Below are 18,943 nucleotides of genomic sequence, written 5' to 3'. Positions count from 1 at the left end.
TCTCCCGATTAGGATTCCTTCAGTGTTCATGGTTCAGGAGGTTTCTACCGAGAGCCCAATTTTCCACAGAGGTCTCCTCCTCTCCAAAACTAACGGACCTGCTGATTATAGCTTAATTGATTCAAGTACACAGATGGAAACTGAGTAAAAGACTTATAGGTTTGTTATTTTGATAGCACTGTTTGACTTCATATCACAGCACTGCTCTGTGATTGGTATCAATCAAAAGACAAACTAATCAGGAAGCTGTTGAACTCATTAAAAGAAATTGTGGACCAGACTTCCAGGTCATGGTCAGTTTCCCTGTGAGAATTTGGAATTTATTAGAGAAAAAAGCGTCAGAACGTCTCAGCTTTCCTGCAGACTAAACTGTGTGCAGTGAGATCAGTAGCGTTTAATATCCAGAGTGGGAGAGATTTAATGCAGCGCAGTGAAAATGAGGCACTGAATGTGTCTGATGTTTAATTCCTGCACCGAGCTGGACATTTGACTGGATGGTATTTTAGTTTTTATTAAAAAAATTAAATCTGTGTATGCATGTTTCCATGTTGGTGAGTTTCCTATGGAAGCCCATTTCTGCCAATGTCACAGGAAAATAAGATTCTTAGTATTTTTAATTAGTATCTCAAAATAATGTCACATTGGTAGAAATGGGCTTTCATAGTTTTCAGTTCTGAATGGAGCCAACGAGGTTAAAACATCCAAACACATCAGTAATCAGATTCCACATGTTGGATGGTTCCTATGACCTTCCACAGCCAATCTTGTGCACGATTAGTCAAAATGTCGGTTAAACTAATTATTATGTTTTATTAATGAAGAACGCTGGTTAATGTCGTCTTTACTATCCGGAGATTCAGCCCCTGCAGGCGGCTGCTCAAACAAATCCGCTTTCTTACTTTTAAACGAATCAAGTCTCAAGACTCAATTTTAAGTTTAAGCGACGGTGAAATGGGTCGCCGGGAACATCCCTAATATTAGACACAGATCGGAGGTTCACACCGGATGGAGAGAGGGTCTCGTACGCAGTAATTTCTCTGTTAGTGACCAGTTCAGTGGTTTTATCTTTTGGTGAAGGGTGGAAACATTCAGCATTTCCTGTCTTTGTTTTTGCTACATCCAATATGAAACGACCATCGGCCATACAGGATAATTGTACAGGAGGTACATCAGTGTGAGGAGGTTGTATAAAACCTGCTCAACCTAAGAGAACCATATTGTAGTTGGTGCCTCTTTTGACAGAGATTCTTGTAATTTCATTGTTGTGAATTTAATTTGCTTCATTAGTGATCATCAGTGTGTCGCTGTTGGTCCTGTAAGACTGTTTAGTTGGAGACACAGACTCTCTGTGAAGAGCTGTTGTAAAGATCAGTGCGGTCGGCTCTGGTCGTCGCCATCTTGGCAGTCCTCCCGGCTAATACGTGGAGCATGGGTGGATCTGAGGCGGCTGAATGAAGCCTGGTTACTGAAAACAGCCGCACATATCACTCAAAGTGGCCACGCCCTTAATTATGCATAACTTTAAGCCTTAATATGATTTAAAGGGGTGAGTTGTACAGTTGTCATGAATGGGAAAATTAGCTCTAGAGACCAAAAGTGTTTTTGTACCTGGCTGTAGACATTTTATATCACATTTATCATATTTCTGCTGTAAAGTTGGCCTTTTTAATATGGGGTCTTATGGAGACTGACTCACTCTTGCAGCCAGCCTCTAGTGGCCGTTAGAGGAATTGCAGGCTTATTTGCCACTTGGTCGGAGGTCACAACAGCCAATAGACTCCCAGGAGAGCTCTGATAAATCCTTCTGGCTTGTCCAGTACTCACTCATTAGCTTTAGCATCTTCATCTGTGCCTCCATCGAAGTTCCAGAACTTTCTATCTATCTAGCAGTAAACCTCAATAATAAGTTATCTGAAACGGTTTCACTGGTCTCTCCCTCCTCCAGTCAACCAGTCAGGTTTACATCTTGCCCGCTACATTTTGCAGATGCTACTGGTCCAACACCACAGTCGGAATTAACTTTTTTACAGTCGTCTCTGAGGTCTCTTACAGATTTCTAAAGAAATGTGAAACCTGGAGTTTGTGTTTTCTTCTCGTTACCACCTTTGTCAGCTACTGGATAACCCAAAATCCTAGAGCTGATGGCCGAGACACCTGTCGGTCAAGGTAAAAACACGCCCCAAACATACTGAAATGTCTTCATGTCTCCTTAATGGTCATACATACGATATTTAAAACATAGCTGCAAACAACTATTAGCTTTGTAAAGATATAGTGGAGCAGAGGCGTCACACCGAGCCGTGTTCTCAAACTGCTGTTTTTATTATTGACGTCAGTGAATTAAGAATTTATTTGCCACCAAAACAGAGTTGGTGATTGTTGGAAAGACTAACAGAGACGGTTTTAGTGAGTTTTATTTTGTTTCTGTCTGTCTCTGGAGTCTGGTGGAGAGTGATAGCTGATATTATAGGCTGATTTCTGGTTAAACATAAAGGTCTATCTCTGTAGGAATCCTTTCCATAATGCTGTCAGAATTTGGGGACTTTTATTTTGTTTCTGTCCAGTTTAAAGTGTGTTTTATAATTATCTGCAAGGTAAAATGACTGGTTTTGTCTATGTAGTCTGGCCTGAGATGCCGCCATGCTGTAGTGCGACATCGAGTGGCTTTGAATGTCATATATTTAACCACATTAATCCTGAAAATCAGCTTTCAGACTGAAATCCGAACAAGTGAAATTATCTCCTGTCTTTGTATTTGTTGAGGGAAGTTGAGGTTTTGTCAAAACATCTGAATCTAGCACAAACATGGCGTCAACTGGAGTTTAGTTTTCACTTTGAGCTCACTCCCAACATCATTTAAATGCAGATTTTAGGCAAACCAGATTGATAATATTAACTATAACCTATTTCTTTTAGTATATAAAAAGTTGAGTGTCATCTGCGAATGTGATAACAAACCAGAATTAACCTCAAATTCCGTCGGATCTGTTCACAACTGAAAACTAGCAATGAAATATCTGCAGCATCAGGACACATTTGATGCTTTATTCCTTCTAATCAGATGAAATGTAGCCTAAAATGTCACCTGAGAAGACAGAAGATAAGAAGTACGTTTGTCTCGTGTACTCTGTGTAGTTGTGATATAATATAACGTCTTAATATGCAATTATTGCCATGTACGCTGTTTGTACTGAGAGGCCGGTTGTTGTTTGTGGCCGCCGGCGTCCACACTGATGCACTTTGGTCGTTTGTCGTCTCTGCATGGCGTGTTTTTATTTTTTTTTAAAGGGAAGACGGATATTAAAGCCTTGCTGCTTGAATATCTCTTTAGGTTTCATTCTCTCTAAACTTTACTAACTTCTGCTGTCGGTCACGTGTATGTAACGACCGCCGTCTGTGCATGAAGAGCACCTCGATGTTACAATGGTACAAAGTCTTTGTCAATATCACGTATGCACTGTTTCGGAAATTCCTAACTTTAAGGAAAAGCTTGAGAGAAGACTTGTTGTAACCACAGATATATATTCTTATTTCTGTTCTTCACTTATTGTCAGGAATGGAAACTATATCAGCACAAAGAGCATTTATAAAAAAAATCACATGTCAATAAATGATTTTATACTTTCTACTTTTTGGCTCTCATTTGTTCTGTTTGTACGCTCAACTCACGATTTAACACAGTTCTCAATACTTCTTACGAAACTTTATTTCTAACAAATTGAGATTGAAGACAAATTATGATCTACAATCTACAATATATATATTTTATATTAGTTTTGTATTTTTCTGAGGTATGAAATGTGCAAAACAATCAAACTTTATTGGTGCAGCACCTTTCATACAGTTTATTGCAGTTTAAAGTGCTTCACAGATGATAATAGGACAGAATTGAATACAAACTAATAAGGTAGATTGAAAAATAAAATACGAAGATAAAAACATATTTTACAGGTGTTTAATAAAAGCTATCCTTAAAACTACATAATAAAAATAAGGTAAATAATGACTAAAAATCCTTTTAAAATGCTTTAAAAACAACACAACCGATGTAAAGACTTGTGTTAACGTGTCCTCTCTTTCTGAATCAGCTGCAGCCGAGTTTTAACTTTCTGGGTCGACCAGAAAGGAGTTCATTACAGCAATCCAGCCTGCTCCAGATAAAGTTTTAGTTTCACTCAGAGAGAGAAATGGTCGCCCTTCTGCAATATTTTTGATGTGATAAATCTGATGGAATTTAATCATCCATTCTCCAATATTAGTGATGTGTCTCCGTCCCGTCTGATACGAGCTACGATTCAATCTGATACAGTTCTTAACATTTATTCAATGTAGACATTTTACATTGTAAATTAAAATAATTTGAGAGTTACAGTCAGTCAGTGTGTTTGTTGCTTTTCCCACAGACAGACATACAGACAGACAGAATTCCTGCAGTGATGACCTTCGACCTACGTTATGTCTGAAAGTGTTTAAGCTTCAAGCTCAGGAACTTTAGGCCGCGACTGTCACAAAACAACCTGAAACTCTTCATTGTGACTCATTAAACAAAAAGGAATAAAACTAATAAATGATCAAACGTATCGATACTGGATCAGTAAATTATACGACTGTGGAAAATGAACTCGACCCCCCAGTATTTATATCAATAATAATAACAACAATAATAATAAATAGATTGTAGATATTAAGAATTCCTTTATTGTTACAACATTAAAGGAATTTGAACTGTTTAAAGTGAAAATATTGTTTTTGAAGACTGAAATACGTTTTAATCTGTTTCTCCTTCTGGAGCTTTTCCAAACCAACAGGGAATCCCTGAACCTCCCCCTTTCTGCAGAGCTGGCAGCTCTCTCCCTCCTCTTCCTCCCTCCCTCCTCTGATGTTCTGCATTGCAGTGCCGGCCGTCCTCCCCCCTCCTCTCTTCCTCCAGGTTGATCTCTGCAGCAGTGAACAAACAGCGGGGTGATCCTCTCAGACTGAGACTAAACACGCCTACACAGCCTCCTCCCTCCTCCCTCCTCTTCCTCACCCCTCCTCTTCCTCCCTCCTCTGCACCTCTCTGTGTTCTCCTGATGCCACAGCACCCTCTACAGAGCAGACAGACAGCTGGCTCATCAGGTTTAGATCAGTTATACAGAAATAATAATACTAATAATAAAAATAAATAAATAAAAGGTTTAAACTCTATTTTAAATAAAGATCTGACAGGTTTGAACAGCAGGAAAACTCACCTGCAGCTGTTTTTCAATTTGTTTAAATAAAACATTCAAGACCTCCAGTTAGTGACTGACGATACCAATCATCTCTTGAAATGTGATTTTTCAAAATAAAGGTCATTTTAAAACAACAATGTATTACATTTAAAGGCAGATCACATTACAGCTCATACAGACCACTAATACCACGTTTATTACATCATTCTTGTTTCATAAATGAATGCCAATGTATGTATGCAAATCTGCACATTATTTAATACCATTTTAATCAAAAAATTAATTTCAGAAAATGTTGAATAAAAAACATAATAAATGTAATTAATGTGGGAAGTTTTGTGCTGTCACCATATAGCTAATTTTGTGTTTTCAAATGAGATTGGGACGAACTAAGGTACACAAACTGAAGACAGCGTCGTCCTGCATTAGAAAAGTACAAAGTTAAAACAACAAAGAGTTAATAGAACAAATGTCAGGAAGAACAAAACACTGAATGTGTCAGAACAGAAGAATATTAAGTCTGATTGTTACAATGATAAAAATACAGACAGAGAATGTGTCAGGAAAACTCATCTCTGATCAATATTCATCCATATCTGCAGTTATTGATTTACCTATAAAAGATGTCACTGAGTCAGTTTACTCACCTACATTTCAAATACATAATATATAAAGTATATTGTAGAAAAAAAGAGAGGAAATCTTAATTTATGTTCAGAACTTCTAAAAACAAGAAGACAGATCAAATCCCAAAAAAGACAAAAAGTACAATCAAACAGATTTAAGAGAGAAAATGCTTCAACTGATCCATCGGTGCCTAAAGTAAAGCTTTGATTGGGTTCAAACGCTCAGACTGAGCCAGAATCGAACCCAAACCATACAAATAATTTAAATAGTTTATTACAAGCTAAAGCACATTGTTAATATAAGAGAATGCAAATTACTATCAAAACAAATAGTATAGTTTTAAAATTAAAGTAAAATTAAAATGTCTTTCCTTTTATCTCTCCTAGTGAAAGTAGAACAATAAAACACTGCTGTAATACAAACAATCAGACTTTACATTTACAGCACGAGTGCTGTTTATTATTGGATTGATTTTATTTTAATGTGGAATGTTAAAAGTTTATAGAACTGTAATAAAAGTCATTTATCTGTGAAATTACAGTAAATTTTGGCTGTTTACAACTGATAAAAACTGTATTTGGCAAGTTTACCATGCTTATACACTGATAAACAACATTTATTCAACTTCCAGAATTATACAAGATATCTGTCAGTTAACCAACTAATCCATTTAAGTTACACAAATAATACTTTTTACTGTTAATGTCACTGATTTTACATAATTTTAGAAAGTTATTAACAGTATTAGAGTTGAATTTAGGAGTTTAATCTATTAAACTGTAAATATTAATGAAACTTGTATGTAAATGTAAATTAACACTAATTGTTATATAAGTACTTTGTAATTTTATTCATATTTCCATTTATTTAAAAATACAATAGAAAGCTTTACAAAAATAATTATTATAATTATATATAATTATAAATATATTATATATATTATTTGTTTTCAACAAGTCTCAGTTTCTTGGGAAAAAACAGTCCTGGAGTTTAAACTGAAGTCTTGGTTTTGATGATAGAAGAGGTTAAACTCTTCCTTCACCCCCCCTCCCCAAAAACGCTCAGCGCTCGGCGCCATGGCAACAGGTTCATTCTGCTCCCTGATTGGCTACGTGTGCTGGGATCATCCGTTGGCGTTTTGCAGTCAGAAGTGCTGAGTGGACCCTCCTTTTTAAAGCCCCCCCGCCCCCCGCCCTCGGGCCGGTTCATGGCCTCCTATTATTTAGCAGATTTGTTTTTGGCTGAAACTTCTAGTGTGAGAGGAAGCGCTGCAGCGGGGGATCATATATGTGCCTCTGCAGGGACGCCGGGGGCATAACCTAACAAATGTGTGGGGTCAACTGGTAAGGACCGCCGTCTGTGTGTTCGTGTGCAGAGGTAGAGTATTGATAGGTTGCTGATGGAGAGCTCGGGGGTGGATCACATCGACCGGGACGCAGAGGTCCACTTTTAAAAACTCGATAAAAGCAAGAACTTGATGCCTTTAAGGTCGCGGTTTGTAAAGTTTGAGATTTAGTGGCAGCTGTGAACACAAACTCACCTGGATTATTACTAAGTTTTGGGATGAGCGGTTGTTTTCATGCTGAAGGGAGCGTCGGTGACGTTGCTGATGATGATCTGCCAGCTCGTTCGTCGTTAGGTGACTCAGATATTAAGAGTGAGCTCCTCTCGCTGGCTGCTGCTGCAGGCCGGACGCACCGGGACTATGTCAAAGTTACCTGCTTCCTCTGACTCGAAGGACGTCGGTGGCCGGTCAGTAAGAGAAAACAGGAGGAGGTGGAAGGAGAGTGTGTGTAGGGAACAAAGTTTAGGGAACTTGACGAGACAAACAACAGGATGAGTTATGAAGGAGAAGGTAAGGTACCGCTGTTATCAGACGGATCCCCAAAGAAAGGAACAGTAAGGAAAAACCACGAGTGTGAAAGTCGAGGTCAGCAAGACGCCAAAGAGACGAGGAGGATTTAAAGATGGCGGCTGGTCCTCGCACGGAGGATACTCAGTTAAAAGTGAAGATGCGGCTGTAAGCTCCAGGAGGAGACGAACTGGAGTCGATCACATGAGGATAATGAAAGGGCTAAAGGGAGGGGGATGTGGGGGGGCAACACAAACAATGTGACCCTCGGTACATTTAACATCGACCCCCACGGGCGACAACAATGGCGTCAGCAAGGCCCTTCCTCGTCCACACGTTGCTAGATTTCTCTCTGGCTGGTTCCAGCTCCAACAGCACAAACAAACAATTGAGAGGTTTTTTTTTCCATCGCACTCAGCAGAGGTCACCACTCGTGTAAAGACACAAAGGTCACGGCTGTTTGTCGAGAAGAGGCTTAAAAAACCTCAAACGTTTGTTTCGGTGAGGAGAGCGCCGAGGTCCAGCGCCGCTTTCTGCTCCAGAGAGGACGTGACGTCTTTTTGTCTCCATGTTCTCAGTTACTTTACTGAAGAACACCATCACATAATGAAAACTACAGAAACACGTGGTAATAAACCAGATTTACGCTTTCTCCTTTCAAACCTGTCTGTTAGGAGTTCGTAGTGTCTGAGACGTGTTTCTAATGATTATTTTCACTATCAATCCATCAATCAATCAGAAACCTGTGAAAAATGCCCGTCACAGCACCCTCGAGCTCAGAGTACGTCAGTGAGGAGAGCCCTTCAGAACCTGGAACCATCAAATTTAATCTATTAATGTTTGTTGAAGCTCCAGAGTGAAACATTAATTAATATATCAATAAGTATGTTTTCATTAGTGTTTAATCAACTGAAAATAGGAATCATTTTGTTACCTGAGAATGTTTTTATCTACAGAGGAAGCGGGTCCTCTTATGGTGGAGTCCGCCATGTTGAACCACCATGTTTCTACGCTAGCCCAGAACGGACAAACCAAACACTGGGGGAGGCGTTCAGTTCATTTAAAACTGAAGACAACTGGTTCCAGTGAAACAAACATTGCTAACTTTATATGTGTGAGGGGAAAAAGATAAATTCCTGCAAGAATTCGTATGTTTTACATTTTACAACTTTAAAAAATGTCTCTTCGCTGTCGGAAGTATTGACAGTGCGCTCATTTCAAGCAGTGTAGCTATTGGTTAGTTGTCACTGCTAACATTAGCTGTTATAGGTAATCCATATAAACTCCCGTTGATGTTCACTGGAACCAGTTGCCGCACAGTGTTTTAGAAAAGCTGCAGTGACATCATTACTTTATGATGCAACAATCCACTCAAAAAAAGCTGCTAAATCCCGGAGCGACTGCAACTCCCTCGCTTCACCTTTTCTCTTCCAACCACGAAGAAGAAACTACAGTGGCTGCAGCCAACCTGATCTACAGCCAATGTTTTGGTTTGTTCGTTCTGGGCTACTGTAGAAACATGGCGGTTCAACATGGCGGACTGCGCCGGAAGAGGACCCGCTCCCTCTGTAGATAAAAATATTATTTTTCACAGGTTTCTGATTGATTGATTGATTGATTATTAGTGAAACTAATCATCTTCGCAGCCTCTTTTCATGATTATTACACAGCTGCAAAATCCCAGAAACACGTCTCAGAACGCTACGAAGTCTTTCCACCATCGTCCATCTTATGAAAGCATGAATTTGGTTTATTACCGTGTGTTTCTGTAGTTTTCATTATCTGATGGTGTTCAGTAGAGTAACTGAGAACATGGAGGCAAAAAGACATCTAGGCAGACCGCGAAACTTCAGTTGGTTTGTTAGGAAAGTAAATCTCTGCAGAGAAAACAAACTCCTGTTAATGAAAACTGTATTTTTACGTAAGCATGAATTTACTGATTTCAGCCAATAATTATGTGACATTTACCTGTCAATCAATCTTCGATCAACAACTAAAAGAGTTTTTATGTTATCAGGTTGTTGTGTAGAAAGTGTTGAGACTATAATATAAATCTTACCATCAGTTAACATGCTTAGCAACATTAGCTAATTAGCACTAAACACAAAGTCCAGCTGAGGATGATGGGATGTAAAGTTCTTACAATTCATCCTGAAGGGAACATGAACCACATCAGGAACATATAATAATATAACTGGCAGACTATGAGAGAAAACTGGTATTTGTATTGGTTGTATTTGTTTGTTGTTTTGTAACATGATCAATACAAATTAAAAGTCAGACTTACGTAAAGGTAAGGTTAACTTTAGTAATCCAATCCATTATCAAAATCATGTTTTAAACATTTTAAGGGCTAAAATTCAGATTACTGGATTTTAGACTTACTGCAGACAGCGTGGACAGACCGATCAATAATCCCTGATAGATTGGCTGTGAGCTCCAGTGTGTAACACTGAGGAGGATCTATTGTCAGGAATGTAATATAATATTCACAGGTTTGTTTTCATTCGTGTAAAATCAGCAGAGTATAAGAACCGCTGTGTTTTCGTTACTTGAACATGTTTCTATCTACAGAAGGAGCGAGAACCGTAAACCAAACATTGGCTTTAGATAGGGAGGTTTTTTTGCACGTTTCGTGGCCACCGTAGTTTCTCCTACACGCTTTGAAGGGGAGGGTGAGGCAAGTTGGTTGCAATCTCCAACTGGTTTGTGTTTTTGGAAGTATACAGTGTGGTTCTGAAGTAGAATTTGTTCATCCCTGTTTGTGGCAGCGGTGAGTGACAGTATTTAAATGTAGTAGAGCGTCCAGGCTTTAACTGACCTCTGCTGTTCCTCCAGGTTTCCCAAGGGGACGCTACTGAGAAGCTGGCTCACCAAGTCGCGGCCCAGGTTGCTGCTGCTGATCGCAGGGTTGAAGAGGCCTCAGGTGACCCTCATGAGGAGGAAAAGGATGAAGCGCACAAAAGTAGCAAAGGCCACGTAAGCGGTAAATATGGCTTATGTTGCATGGAGGAATGCTGAACCCCACCATCAGCGAGTAACACGGGACGGGTTAGCAAGGAGGAAAACCGTTAACGAAGCAGGTCACAAAACACACAAAATATCAGACAAACTGCAGGTTAATATCAGGTAACGTCTACAACAATCGAACAGTCTAATGTTGAAGCTAACCCGAATTCCCACCGTGCTCGGCGTTACGCTTTGGCTCTATGATCTGTGCGTCTTCAGTTCCAATTACAGGCCGATAATTAGCGCACATCCGTACTGCAAAGCTTGTTAAATAAAGTAGCTTGTTTGCTAACGCAGACAAATTGCTAGCTAGCTAATGCAGCAAAATGGTTAGCTACCATTGCATCATTTAATCGCCGCTAAAACAGTTTCTAATAATACACATTTATAATTGCAGAAGCTAACGTTAGCCAATTAACATATCCACTCATATAGTATTTTGCTAGCGAGCAAGCTAGCTAACGTTAGCCATGCTGAATAATGTTATTCAGAGTTCGTCTCCAGCCGACTGGTTTTACAGGAAATGTGATTAAGTGAAAGCAAACGGCCCCGGTTTCTGTTTCATTGGGACAAACTTTCACAAAGTGCAGAAGGTTCACTGGTTTTAACGGGGTTTCGTGTTCAGCTTGTGGTTGTTGATCAGAGAAACTGTTTCCATCAGCGTACTTTGAAGCCAACGGACTCACAAACACAGAGAACGACACGTTTTTGGTGTGTTTTTGTTATTAAAATTAAAATCAGTAATTTGATGAGCTTGATGAAGTTTCTGTACGTCGCTGCACCAAAGACTTCAGGACAAAAGAATCAACACAAAACCAATAAATGAGATTTGCATCAAATAAAACCAGAAACGGGTCGTTTTCTGTTTCTGACGCTCGCAGAGTACACTGACCTTCCTCCTCGTCTTCGTCTGTGTCCCTGTTTTAAATGAATGTCGGTTTGAGGAGTCAGACTTTGATGCGGTCCATAAAAACGTTCCCTGTCTTCCAGAACCTGCAGCCGGATGCCCCACTTCACCTGAGTCCTCAACGGAGACCATCTGCTCGTCAGATATGGAAGACCAGGAAGACCCGTGCATTGGATCTTTGCCCCAGCGACGAACTAAAACCCAGGAACCACAAACCAGAGCGAAGCCAGAGGACGAACCACAGAGACTGAGACCTCCAGACTAATCCGGATTACGCCAAGACCTGGACTTCACCGGCTTCACCCACTTTCTCCAAACACACACGTTGGTTTTTGGCTCATTGGACTGTAAGAACTGTTGGTAGCAGCTGTTCCTGTGCTCTCGGTTTGGACTCTTTCAGGGCTCCAGGTCCAGGTCTCTGAGACTCAGAAGAATCCAAAACCAGCTGCTGATTAAATCCTGATGGGACGCCGACCGCCGCCACACTTCTTCTGTCAGAGTAACGAAGCTTCACACGACACCAAGAAGCCGGCGTTGGTAGCCGAGCCCTGCAGGACGTCTTTAATTGACTCAACGAGACGCAGACTGGAGCTTCTCAGTTTTCTATTTTTCATAACAAAAACATTTGTCTTTGTCTGTACGTGACCACAGTGGCTCGAACGCTGCAGCGTCTGGAGAAATCAGCTTCATGTGTCACACTGACGATGTTTGTCTGCTAATAAGTTTCCGCTGCTCAATCGAACAGCAGCTGAAAACATTATTTCACTGAAAGCTGAGGACTCGTATGGGGAGGAGAAATATGAGCAGATCTCACGCTCGATTTATCTGAACCAGCATCTGAAAGACATTAAATAAAACCACAGATAGATCTGCAATTGTTTTTTAATAAAGTTACCTCACTTTAGCAAGCTAACTTTTTAGCAAGCTAACTAACTGGAACAACTCTTCTGTTGTTCATGTGACAGTAATTAAGTGCAGATGGCTCCGCCAATTGAAATCTGGCTGGCATCTGTATGAAGGAAAGAAATAAAAATATATATTCTGTATATTTATTCCATTAAATGCACCAAAAATATTGATGTCTGATGTCGATCAACCATTAGGAACCACCCCTCATTTGTATAATGAAGCAGAAATGTTTAATAAAATTATTTATTTGAAATAAATTCAACGATTTTTGGGGGGGGGTCCAAAGGGACACTGATAAAGAAATAAATACACTAATAAATAAAATTTAACAAAGGAAATGTACAATTTAATGGAAATGGAAATGAATACTAAAGCAAATTAATTATATTTAATTACCTATATTTAATTTTTATACTATTTTTGGTGCATTTAATGGTATAGTTATTTATTGGGTAATTTTTCTATTTTTTGTTTGATTTTGGCGGTTTCGGTCCTCCATACTCTGAGCCATGAGGATGTCAGTCTTCTCACCAACTATTTTAAATTTCTCCAGATTCTCGCACTTTGAGGCGTTCGTGTAGCAGCTCGTCGTGGCAGCTGTATGGCGGTCGTACGGCGGTCGTACAGTGGTCATACGGCGGTCATACGGCGGTCATACAGTGACCACTTTGCTGTGATGGATTCACTTAAAAACCAATTTAACAAACGCATCCCGAATGTTGAAAGCTGAATCTAACATGGTAACACTTTATATTAAGTTCTCCACTTCCTGTAGTTTTTATTGCCATTGTCATTCAACGTTGGAAAAAGGACCAAAATTAAAGGATTTAAACTGATGAATCTGACATCCATCGAGGAAACCTGATCTTGTTAACCATATCGACTTGCTGTAAAAAGTGATATCACAGAAATAAACTACTGACTTAATATAAAGTGTCACCGAATATTTGTATTGATTATCAGGATGGTTAAAATTAAATGATTTTACTTTATTTCTGCTTTACTTACTTTCGTTCTGGGAACTTATTTAGAAAATGTGCACGGTCGAGCTACCTAGCTTAGCTAACTGCTAACGCTACTGCTTCTCTTATTTGATATATATATATCACCATTATAAAATAAACACAACACAAATATAACGTAAAGCTAAAGTGGTTGTTAGCTGTATGCTGTATATATATTGGCAGAAGAATTATTTTTTTTCAGACTTTTGTACATTTTGTATTTCGGTACCAGTTTGCTTGAAAATGCACAAATGTTTATTTGATAACATTTGTTGGCTAATGCTAAGCTAAACAGGGCTGTCACGAAAGAAATCCAGTTTAAAGGTTCAAACTAAATTTAATTTTAACTAAACTGTTGTTATTGTGACACCAGTGGCCATTCAGTGAACTACAGTCGGCGTCCTTAGCTTAGCTACAGTTAGCTAGCTGGATGCCCTTGCTATCGTTAGCTTTGTACTGTTAGCGTAATTTATTGTTGGCTAAACCATTTGTCAGAAGTTTGATGCTCTAGCAAGTTCGCAGTACCAGTTTATAGCGACGCATTACGCTGTTTACAACTGAAGTGCTAACAAACATATATTAGAATATTACCACAACGTTTACTGAAGGACGATCTTGGATTTAGAGGTCGGGGTTAGTGAAGCAAGCTAACATTATCCAGCTAAAAGCACAATCAGACAATATGTTCCACTTAGCATTAATGTTAGCTTTGACTTCTGGACTCTGTGTTGACTTTCTGTGGTTAAGTTGTGTGCCTCCCTTGGTTGGCCTGTAGGGGAAGCGGAGGAAGGAAGCGCACTCGGGGGATAAGGTCACGACCTTTTGACCCCTCATCCCTCATTAGAACACATAGAAGCAAAGGTCCCCTGGCAGCAGAGGAACAAAGCTACACTACAACCCGTTCACTCTCTGAAACGGAGACACAACAGGATTCAGAACCTTTAAATGAATAATAATTAACACATAATTTACTAAAATTAAAACCTATTAGCTTAATCCTAAATGATCGGTACATTGTAGAATTTGTGGTGCCAAGCTAGCATTTAGCATTACAGCTTTATTTTATCCAGTTTCTACTTTACAGTTTGGTCTTATAATTCTTATAAACTTATAGCTTCTTTTCTTTGAGCTAATGTTTTACAGATGTAGATGAAGACACAACCAGTTCCGATGTTGGACAGATTTTTCCAGCTTTCAACCGATAATGAATCCTAAGTTAAAAGTGACAGCCCTTTAGCTAACCAAAGATAGGTAGCTCAGTAGCCAAAGCTAGCGCTATAGCTAATAAGTAGCGCTATAGCTAATGAGCTCCAACGGTCGAGGACGTGAATAAGGATTTTTTTCTTGATGATGAATAAATGTATGATAAACTCTTTCCTTCGCTAGCAGGAGGTTTAGATTTTGAGGGAATAAAATCTGGAGAACAGACGACGTGTTGTTTAGGATAATGCTCTCAGTAAATGTGGTTGTTTACTGTCGACTGTCACTTTGCTCTCCCACTGATTCATTTTGCTTTTGGGTTTCCTCTCTTCTGCTTTACCTGTTGAGGTGATTGATTGTTTTGAAACTGAAAAATAAAAGTGGCTAGCTGTAAATAGCTTAGCATCTCAGCATGTCATGACTTTGTGAAATGTTTTGGTTAAACAGATTGGCAGATTGGCGACTCTGTCAGAACTTTATATTTTAGTTTTAAATGCAGTCAAATGTAGAAAGTTTGATGATGAAAATGTATTTTGATTAAATCTCTTTATGGTTAACTGGTTTCGTTCAGTAGAACCGTTTATATTCAACTTTTAAATCTAAAGACTTCAGTTGTTGTTTTTAAAAAATCATAATTTTATAATTTTTCCTTAAACCCAATAACAAACGTTGCCACTAGGGGAAGCGTTGGATTATGGGAGTTGTCTTCACTATGCTAACAGACTCAGGGTAAAGCTAACAGAAGAATTAGACATTTACAGTTATTTGAGAATAAAGTCAGAAAAATCAGAAATCTGTTTATTTACGAGCTTCTGGCAGAAATTAAATCTCACAATTTTATAAATTAACTTCTTGTTTACATCATTATTATTTATATTATTATATATATATTATTATTTACAGTTTTGCACATGTAGATTTTTCAGAAATTAAAGTTCTTGGAGCCTTCGTCGTCTGAGTCTCTCAGTTTCTGCTGAAGGTTTCTGTATCGCAGCAGCTCCTGGTCCGAAACTGACGGCCGGAAGTTTTCTAACGCTGCAGAGAAATCCTCAACGGAGAGCAGGACGGGGGAGTCCTCCGAGTCCAGCCCTGAGGGGGGAGAGAGAGGGTGTCAGGGGGAGAGAGAGAGAAGGAGTTAGGATGAAATAAAGGCGAGCTACTCTAATGAACTTTATTAAAGTTTCAGGCTCCACCGTCACACTTCCTGTTTTCTCACCGGCATCGATGAGAGCGATCTTCCTCTTGATGGCGGCCGTCATGGCGTCCGAACAGAGAGCGTACAGGTCAGCGCCGGTCAGGTGAGCGGGGCAGCGGTCCACCACCTCCCGCAGGTCGACGGCGGAGTCCAGCTGGAACCTGGAGCCAAGATTGATTCACATTTTACAGTTTACACACAACAACAACCCTCCTCTCCCTGTTCAGAGATAAAAACTTAATAAATATGAAATACAAAGTGACTTTTTATCTTATAATTTTGAGTTACCATGGTAATAGTTTTATTATAAAAGGTTTCATTGTATTTTATGTTAGTGACATTAAAGGACAATTCCCGCGCAAAATGAACCTGGGGTTAATAATAACACTTATTTTACCGAAGTTTTGGTGCTGTTTCCTCTGGGATATTTTTTTCCATTCATCGCCGTGACCAGTTTTAGCCACCAAAACGCTAAATTACCTATACGCTAGTTCAATGTTTTGGCACAGGGTTAAGTGAAAAGAAAGCTTTCTATACCAACTAACGGTCAAAATGACCCACCTACACAGGGGTGCATAAATGAAGGGCCCTACCTGTAAACCTCAGCACTGAGAATTGTAAGTGCTAACAGGACAGATTTATAAAAAGATAAGTTTGAACAACGTAGCTCACGTCATTTACAGGCGGGCCGCCATTTTTTGGAACAGCCCACGTGACCGTCAACCTACTGAGATGCTGACCTGAACGGGCCATCATAAAATTATGGAGAGCAATGCGGGGGAGGAGGCTCCAAAAAGTTAGAGGGACAAGGACAGGACCGAGACTGTGCCCCGTTGAACTCGCCATTTAAGTAAATTAGCATGGGTTTGGAGCTAAACTAAGGTCACGTTGCGATTAGGCCCCATGGAAATATTGCCAGGAGGAACAGACCAAACTTATTACATGTGTTTATAAACCCCAGGTTCATTTTTGCGCCGGATTGTCCTATATAATGGGCTTCCGTTATGGTACAGTCTCCACTGAGGATTTTGGAAAGATTGTTACTCAAGATTGCATTGAGTGAAATGAAGCACATATTTAAAAATATATTTAAATAATTAACTTTAATATGAGATGTTTTGGGAAAAAAGGTTCAGAATATATAAAGATAAGATTTGTTGATATTTAGTTGTTGGAGGTTTATTCCTCCACAGATGTTTGTTGGTGGAGGCCAGTTAGGGGGAGGCTGGTTCTTACTTTTCCTGAGGATTTGGGCTGGGACCTGGGCAGCTTGAGAACACCAGAGTCCTCGTTGAATTCAAACGTTAGGACCGTTTTATTCAAAACCGAGGACACATCAGACAAGTTTCACAAGCGTCGGCCCAGAACTGACCTGGAAAGGGGGCTCAGTGTTATAAAACCACAGAGGATCTTTACATTAATCAGGGACGATTGATGGGATCAATTTAAAAGAGACGAAAGAGTATTATTATTTAGCAAAATTAATAGTTTTCACGATATTTACTCCTTTAATATATTATAGATTAATAAAAAACTTTCTAAAATTGACTATAACATTATTTTGGCAGTTACAGTTAAAGTATTAGTTGGTTGTAATTTTAATGGATTATTGGTTAACTTGACGAGATCTTGTTATATATTGGATGGAAGTTTGATTAATGTTGTTTTCAGTGTATAAGCAATTTGGTAAAAATGTTCCAAATACAAGTTTTTTTTTTAATCAGTGATAAAACAGCTTAATTACTTTGTCATTTACAGATGACTTTTATTACTTCTATTACTTTAACTTTACATAATAATAACAAATCATATAAACCAGCACTCTGCTTGTTAATGGTTAGTTCTGGATTATTTGTGTTATCGCAGGGAGCTTCACCTGGACTTTAATAGATCATTGGTTTTTACACTGTAAAATTTCTTAATTAACACTTAAAAAGACAATACCCATGATTTATATTCTTTGCTCGGTGGCAGCAGCAGTGCACTCAGTGTGTGTGGTTGTGCAGACCTCTGACCTGCCGGCCTCAGCGAGTGATTGGGTCCAGCAGTGACGGACACCCGTTTGTGGCTCAGATCACAAACACCCCGCACGCGAGTGGCGAGCGTCGAGCCTCGGCCGGCTGGACAGACCCTGTCCGAACATTACAATCAGACTTTATTGTGCCGCACAGTACCGACGGTTCCGGGTCCGGTTTCAGGGTACTGACCTGCAGGTAAACCTCACTGTCCATCACCCCCCAGAGTTCTCCACTGCGCCCCTGCTGGGAGCCAGAAGGAGGTCCAGGCTCATCGAAGAAGGACGACGCAGGGAGCTGCTGACGCGCTCTGCTGACACTGAACCACAAACAACAGTGCTGATCAAGAGCACCAATCAAATCAATATGGGATCCAATCAGTGAGTACTGATTCAGAGACCAATCCAATCAATATGGGGATCATACGTGCGTCATTGATCAGAGACCAATCAAATCAATATGGGATCTTATACTGATCAATACTGACTGTTACAACCTTCTCTGATGTTTCCTCACTCTGACCCACGTCATGTTGATGGAGCTCTGGGACTTTAACACTTGAGCAGATTATCATATAATATATATCATTTAATCAATCAATCACAATCAATCAATCATTTCAATCAGTGACTAGCACTCATACACATCACTGAAGAAAGGAAGAGGAAGGTGTCCTACCTGGAACGGAAGGTCATGGAAACCTCGCTAGCCACAGCTTTAGCAAGCAGGAGTCTTTCCTGTCCTGGTGGTCCGTAGATGCGGAACTCCGGGTCCGGTTCAGACCAAACCAGGAGCTTCTGGCCGCCCTGGCAGAGGAAGTTGAACCGTGTCCAGAATCTCTTTCTATACTAGCTTGCAAGGACCTCCGAACATCGTCCAGCGACATCAGGACTGCTCACACACAGACGTAGTTACCATAGTTACACACACCAGAACATGGACATTACAGGGTTGCTGTGGCTGGACCGGGTCTGATCACCTTGGGGGTCGGATGGCTTGGACATCTCTTTTT

The 18,943-nt window shown here is 39.8% G+C and overlaps 1 protein-coding gene across 1 annotated transcript in view; it reads right to left on the bottom strand.

Annotated features, from left to right (window-relative positions):
* Positions 1-15,498: 15,498 nt before the first annotated feature.
* The window catches only part of pex6 (peroxisomal biogenesis factor 6), a gene marked incomplete in the record, with an annotated part of 6,464 nt that continues 3,019 nt past the window's right edge, over positions 15,499-18,943 (bottom strand). Inside the window, 4 exon segments of the mRNA XM_035660140.1 lie at positions 15,499-15,810; positions 15,938-16,088; positions 18,124-18,250; positions 18,610-18,737. Coding sequence (XP_035516033.1) covers positions 15,644-15,810; positions 15,938-16,088; positions 18,124-18,250; positions 18,610-18,737 — 573 coding nt within the window.

The sequence above is a fragment of the Morone saxatilis genome, unplaced genomic scaffold (assembly GCF_004916995.1).
Source record: "Morone saxatilis isolate NCDOM2014 unplaced genomic scaffold, NCSU_SB_2.0 Contig17, whole genome shotgun sequence".
Taxonomy (NCBI): Eukaryota; Metazoa; Chordata; class Actinopteri; family Moronidae; genus Morone; species Morone saxatilis.
This window is presented reverse-complemented; position numbering and strand designations above follow the sequence as displayed.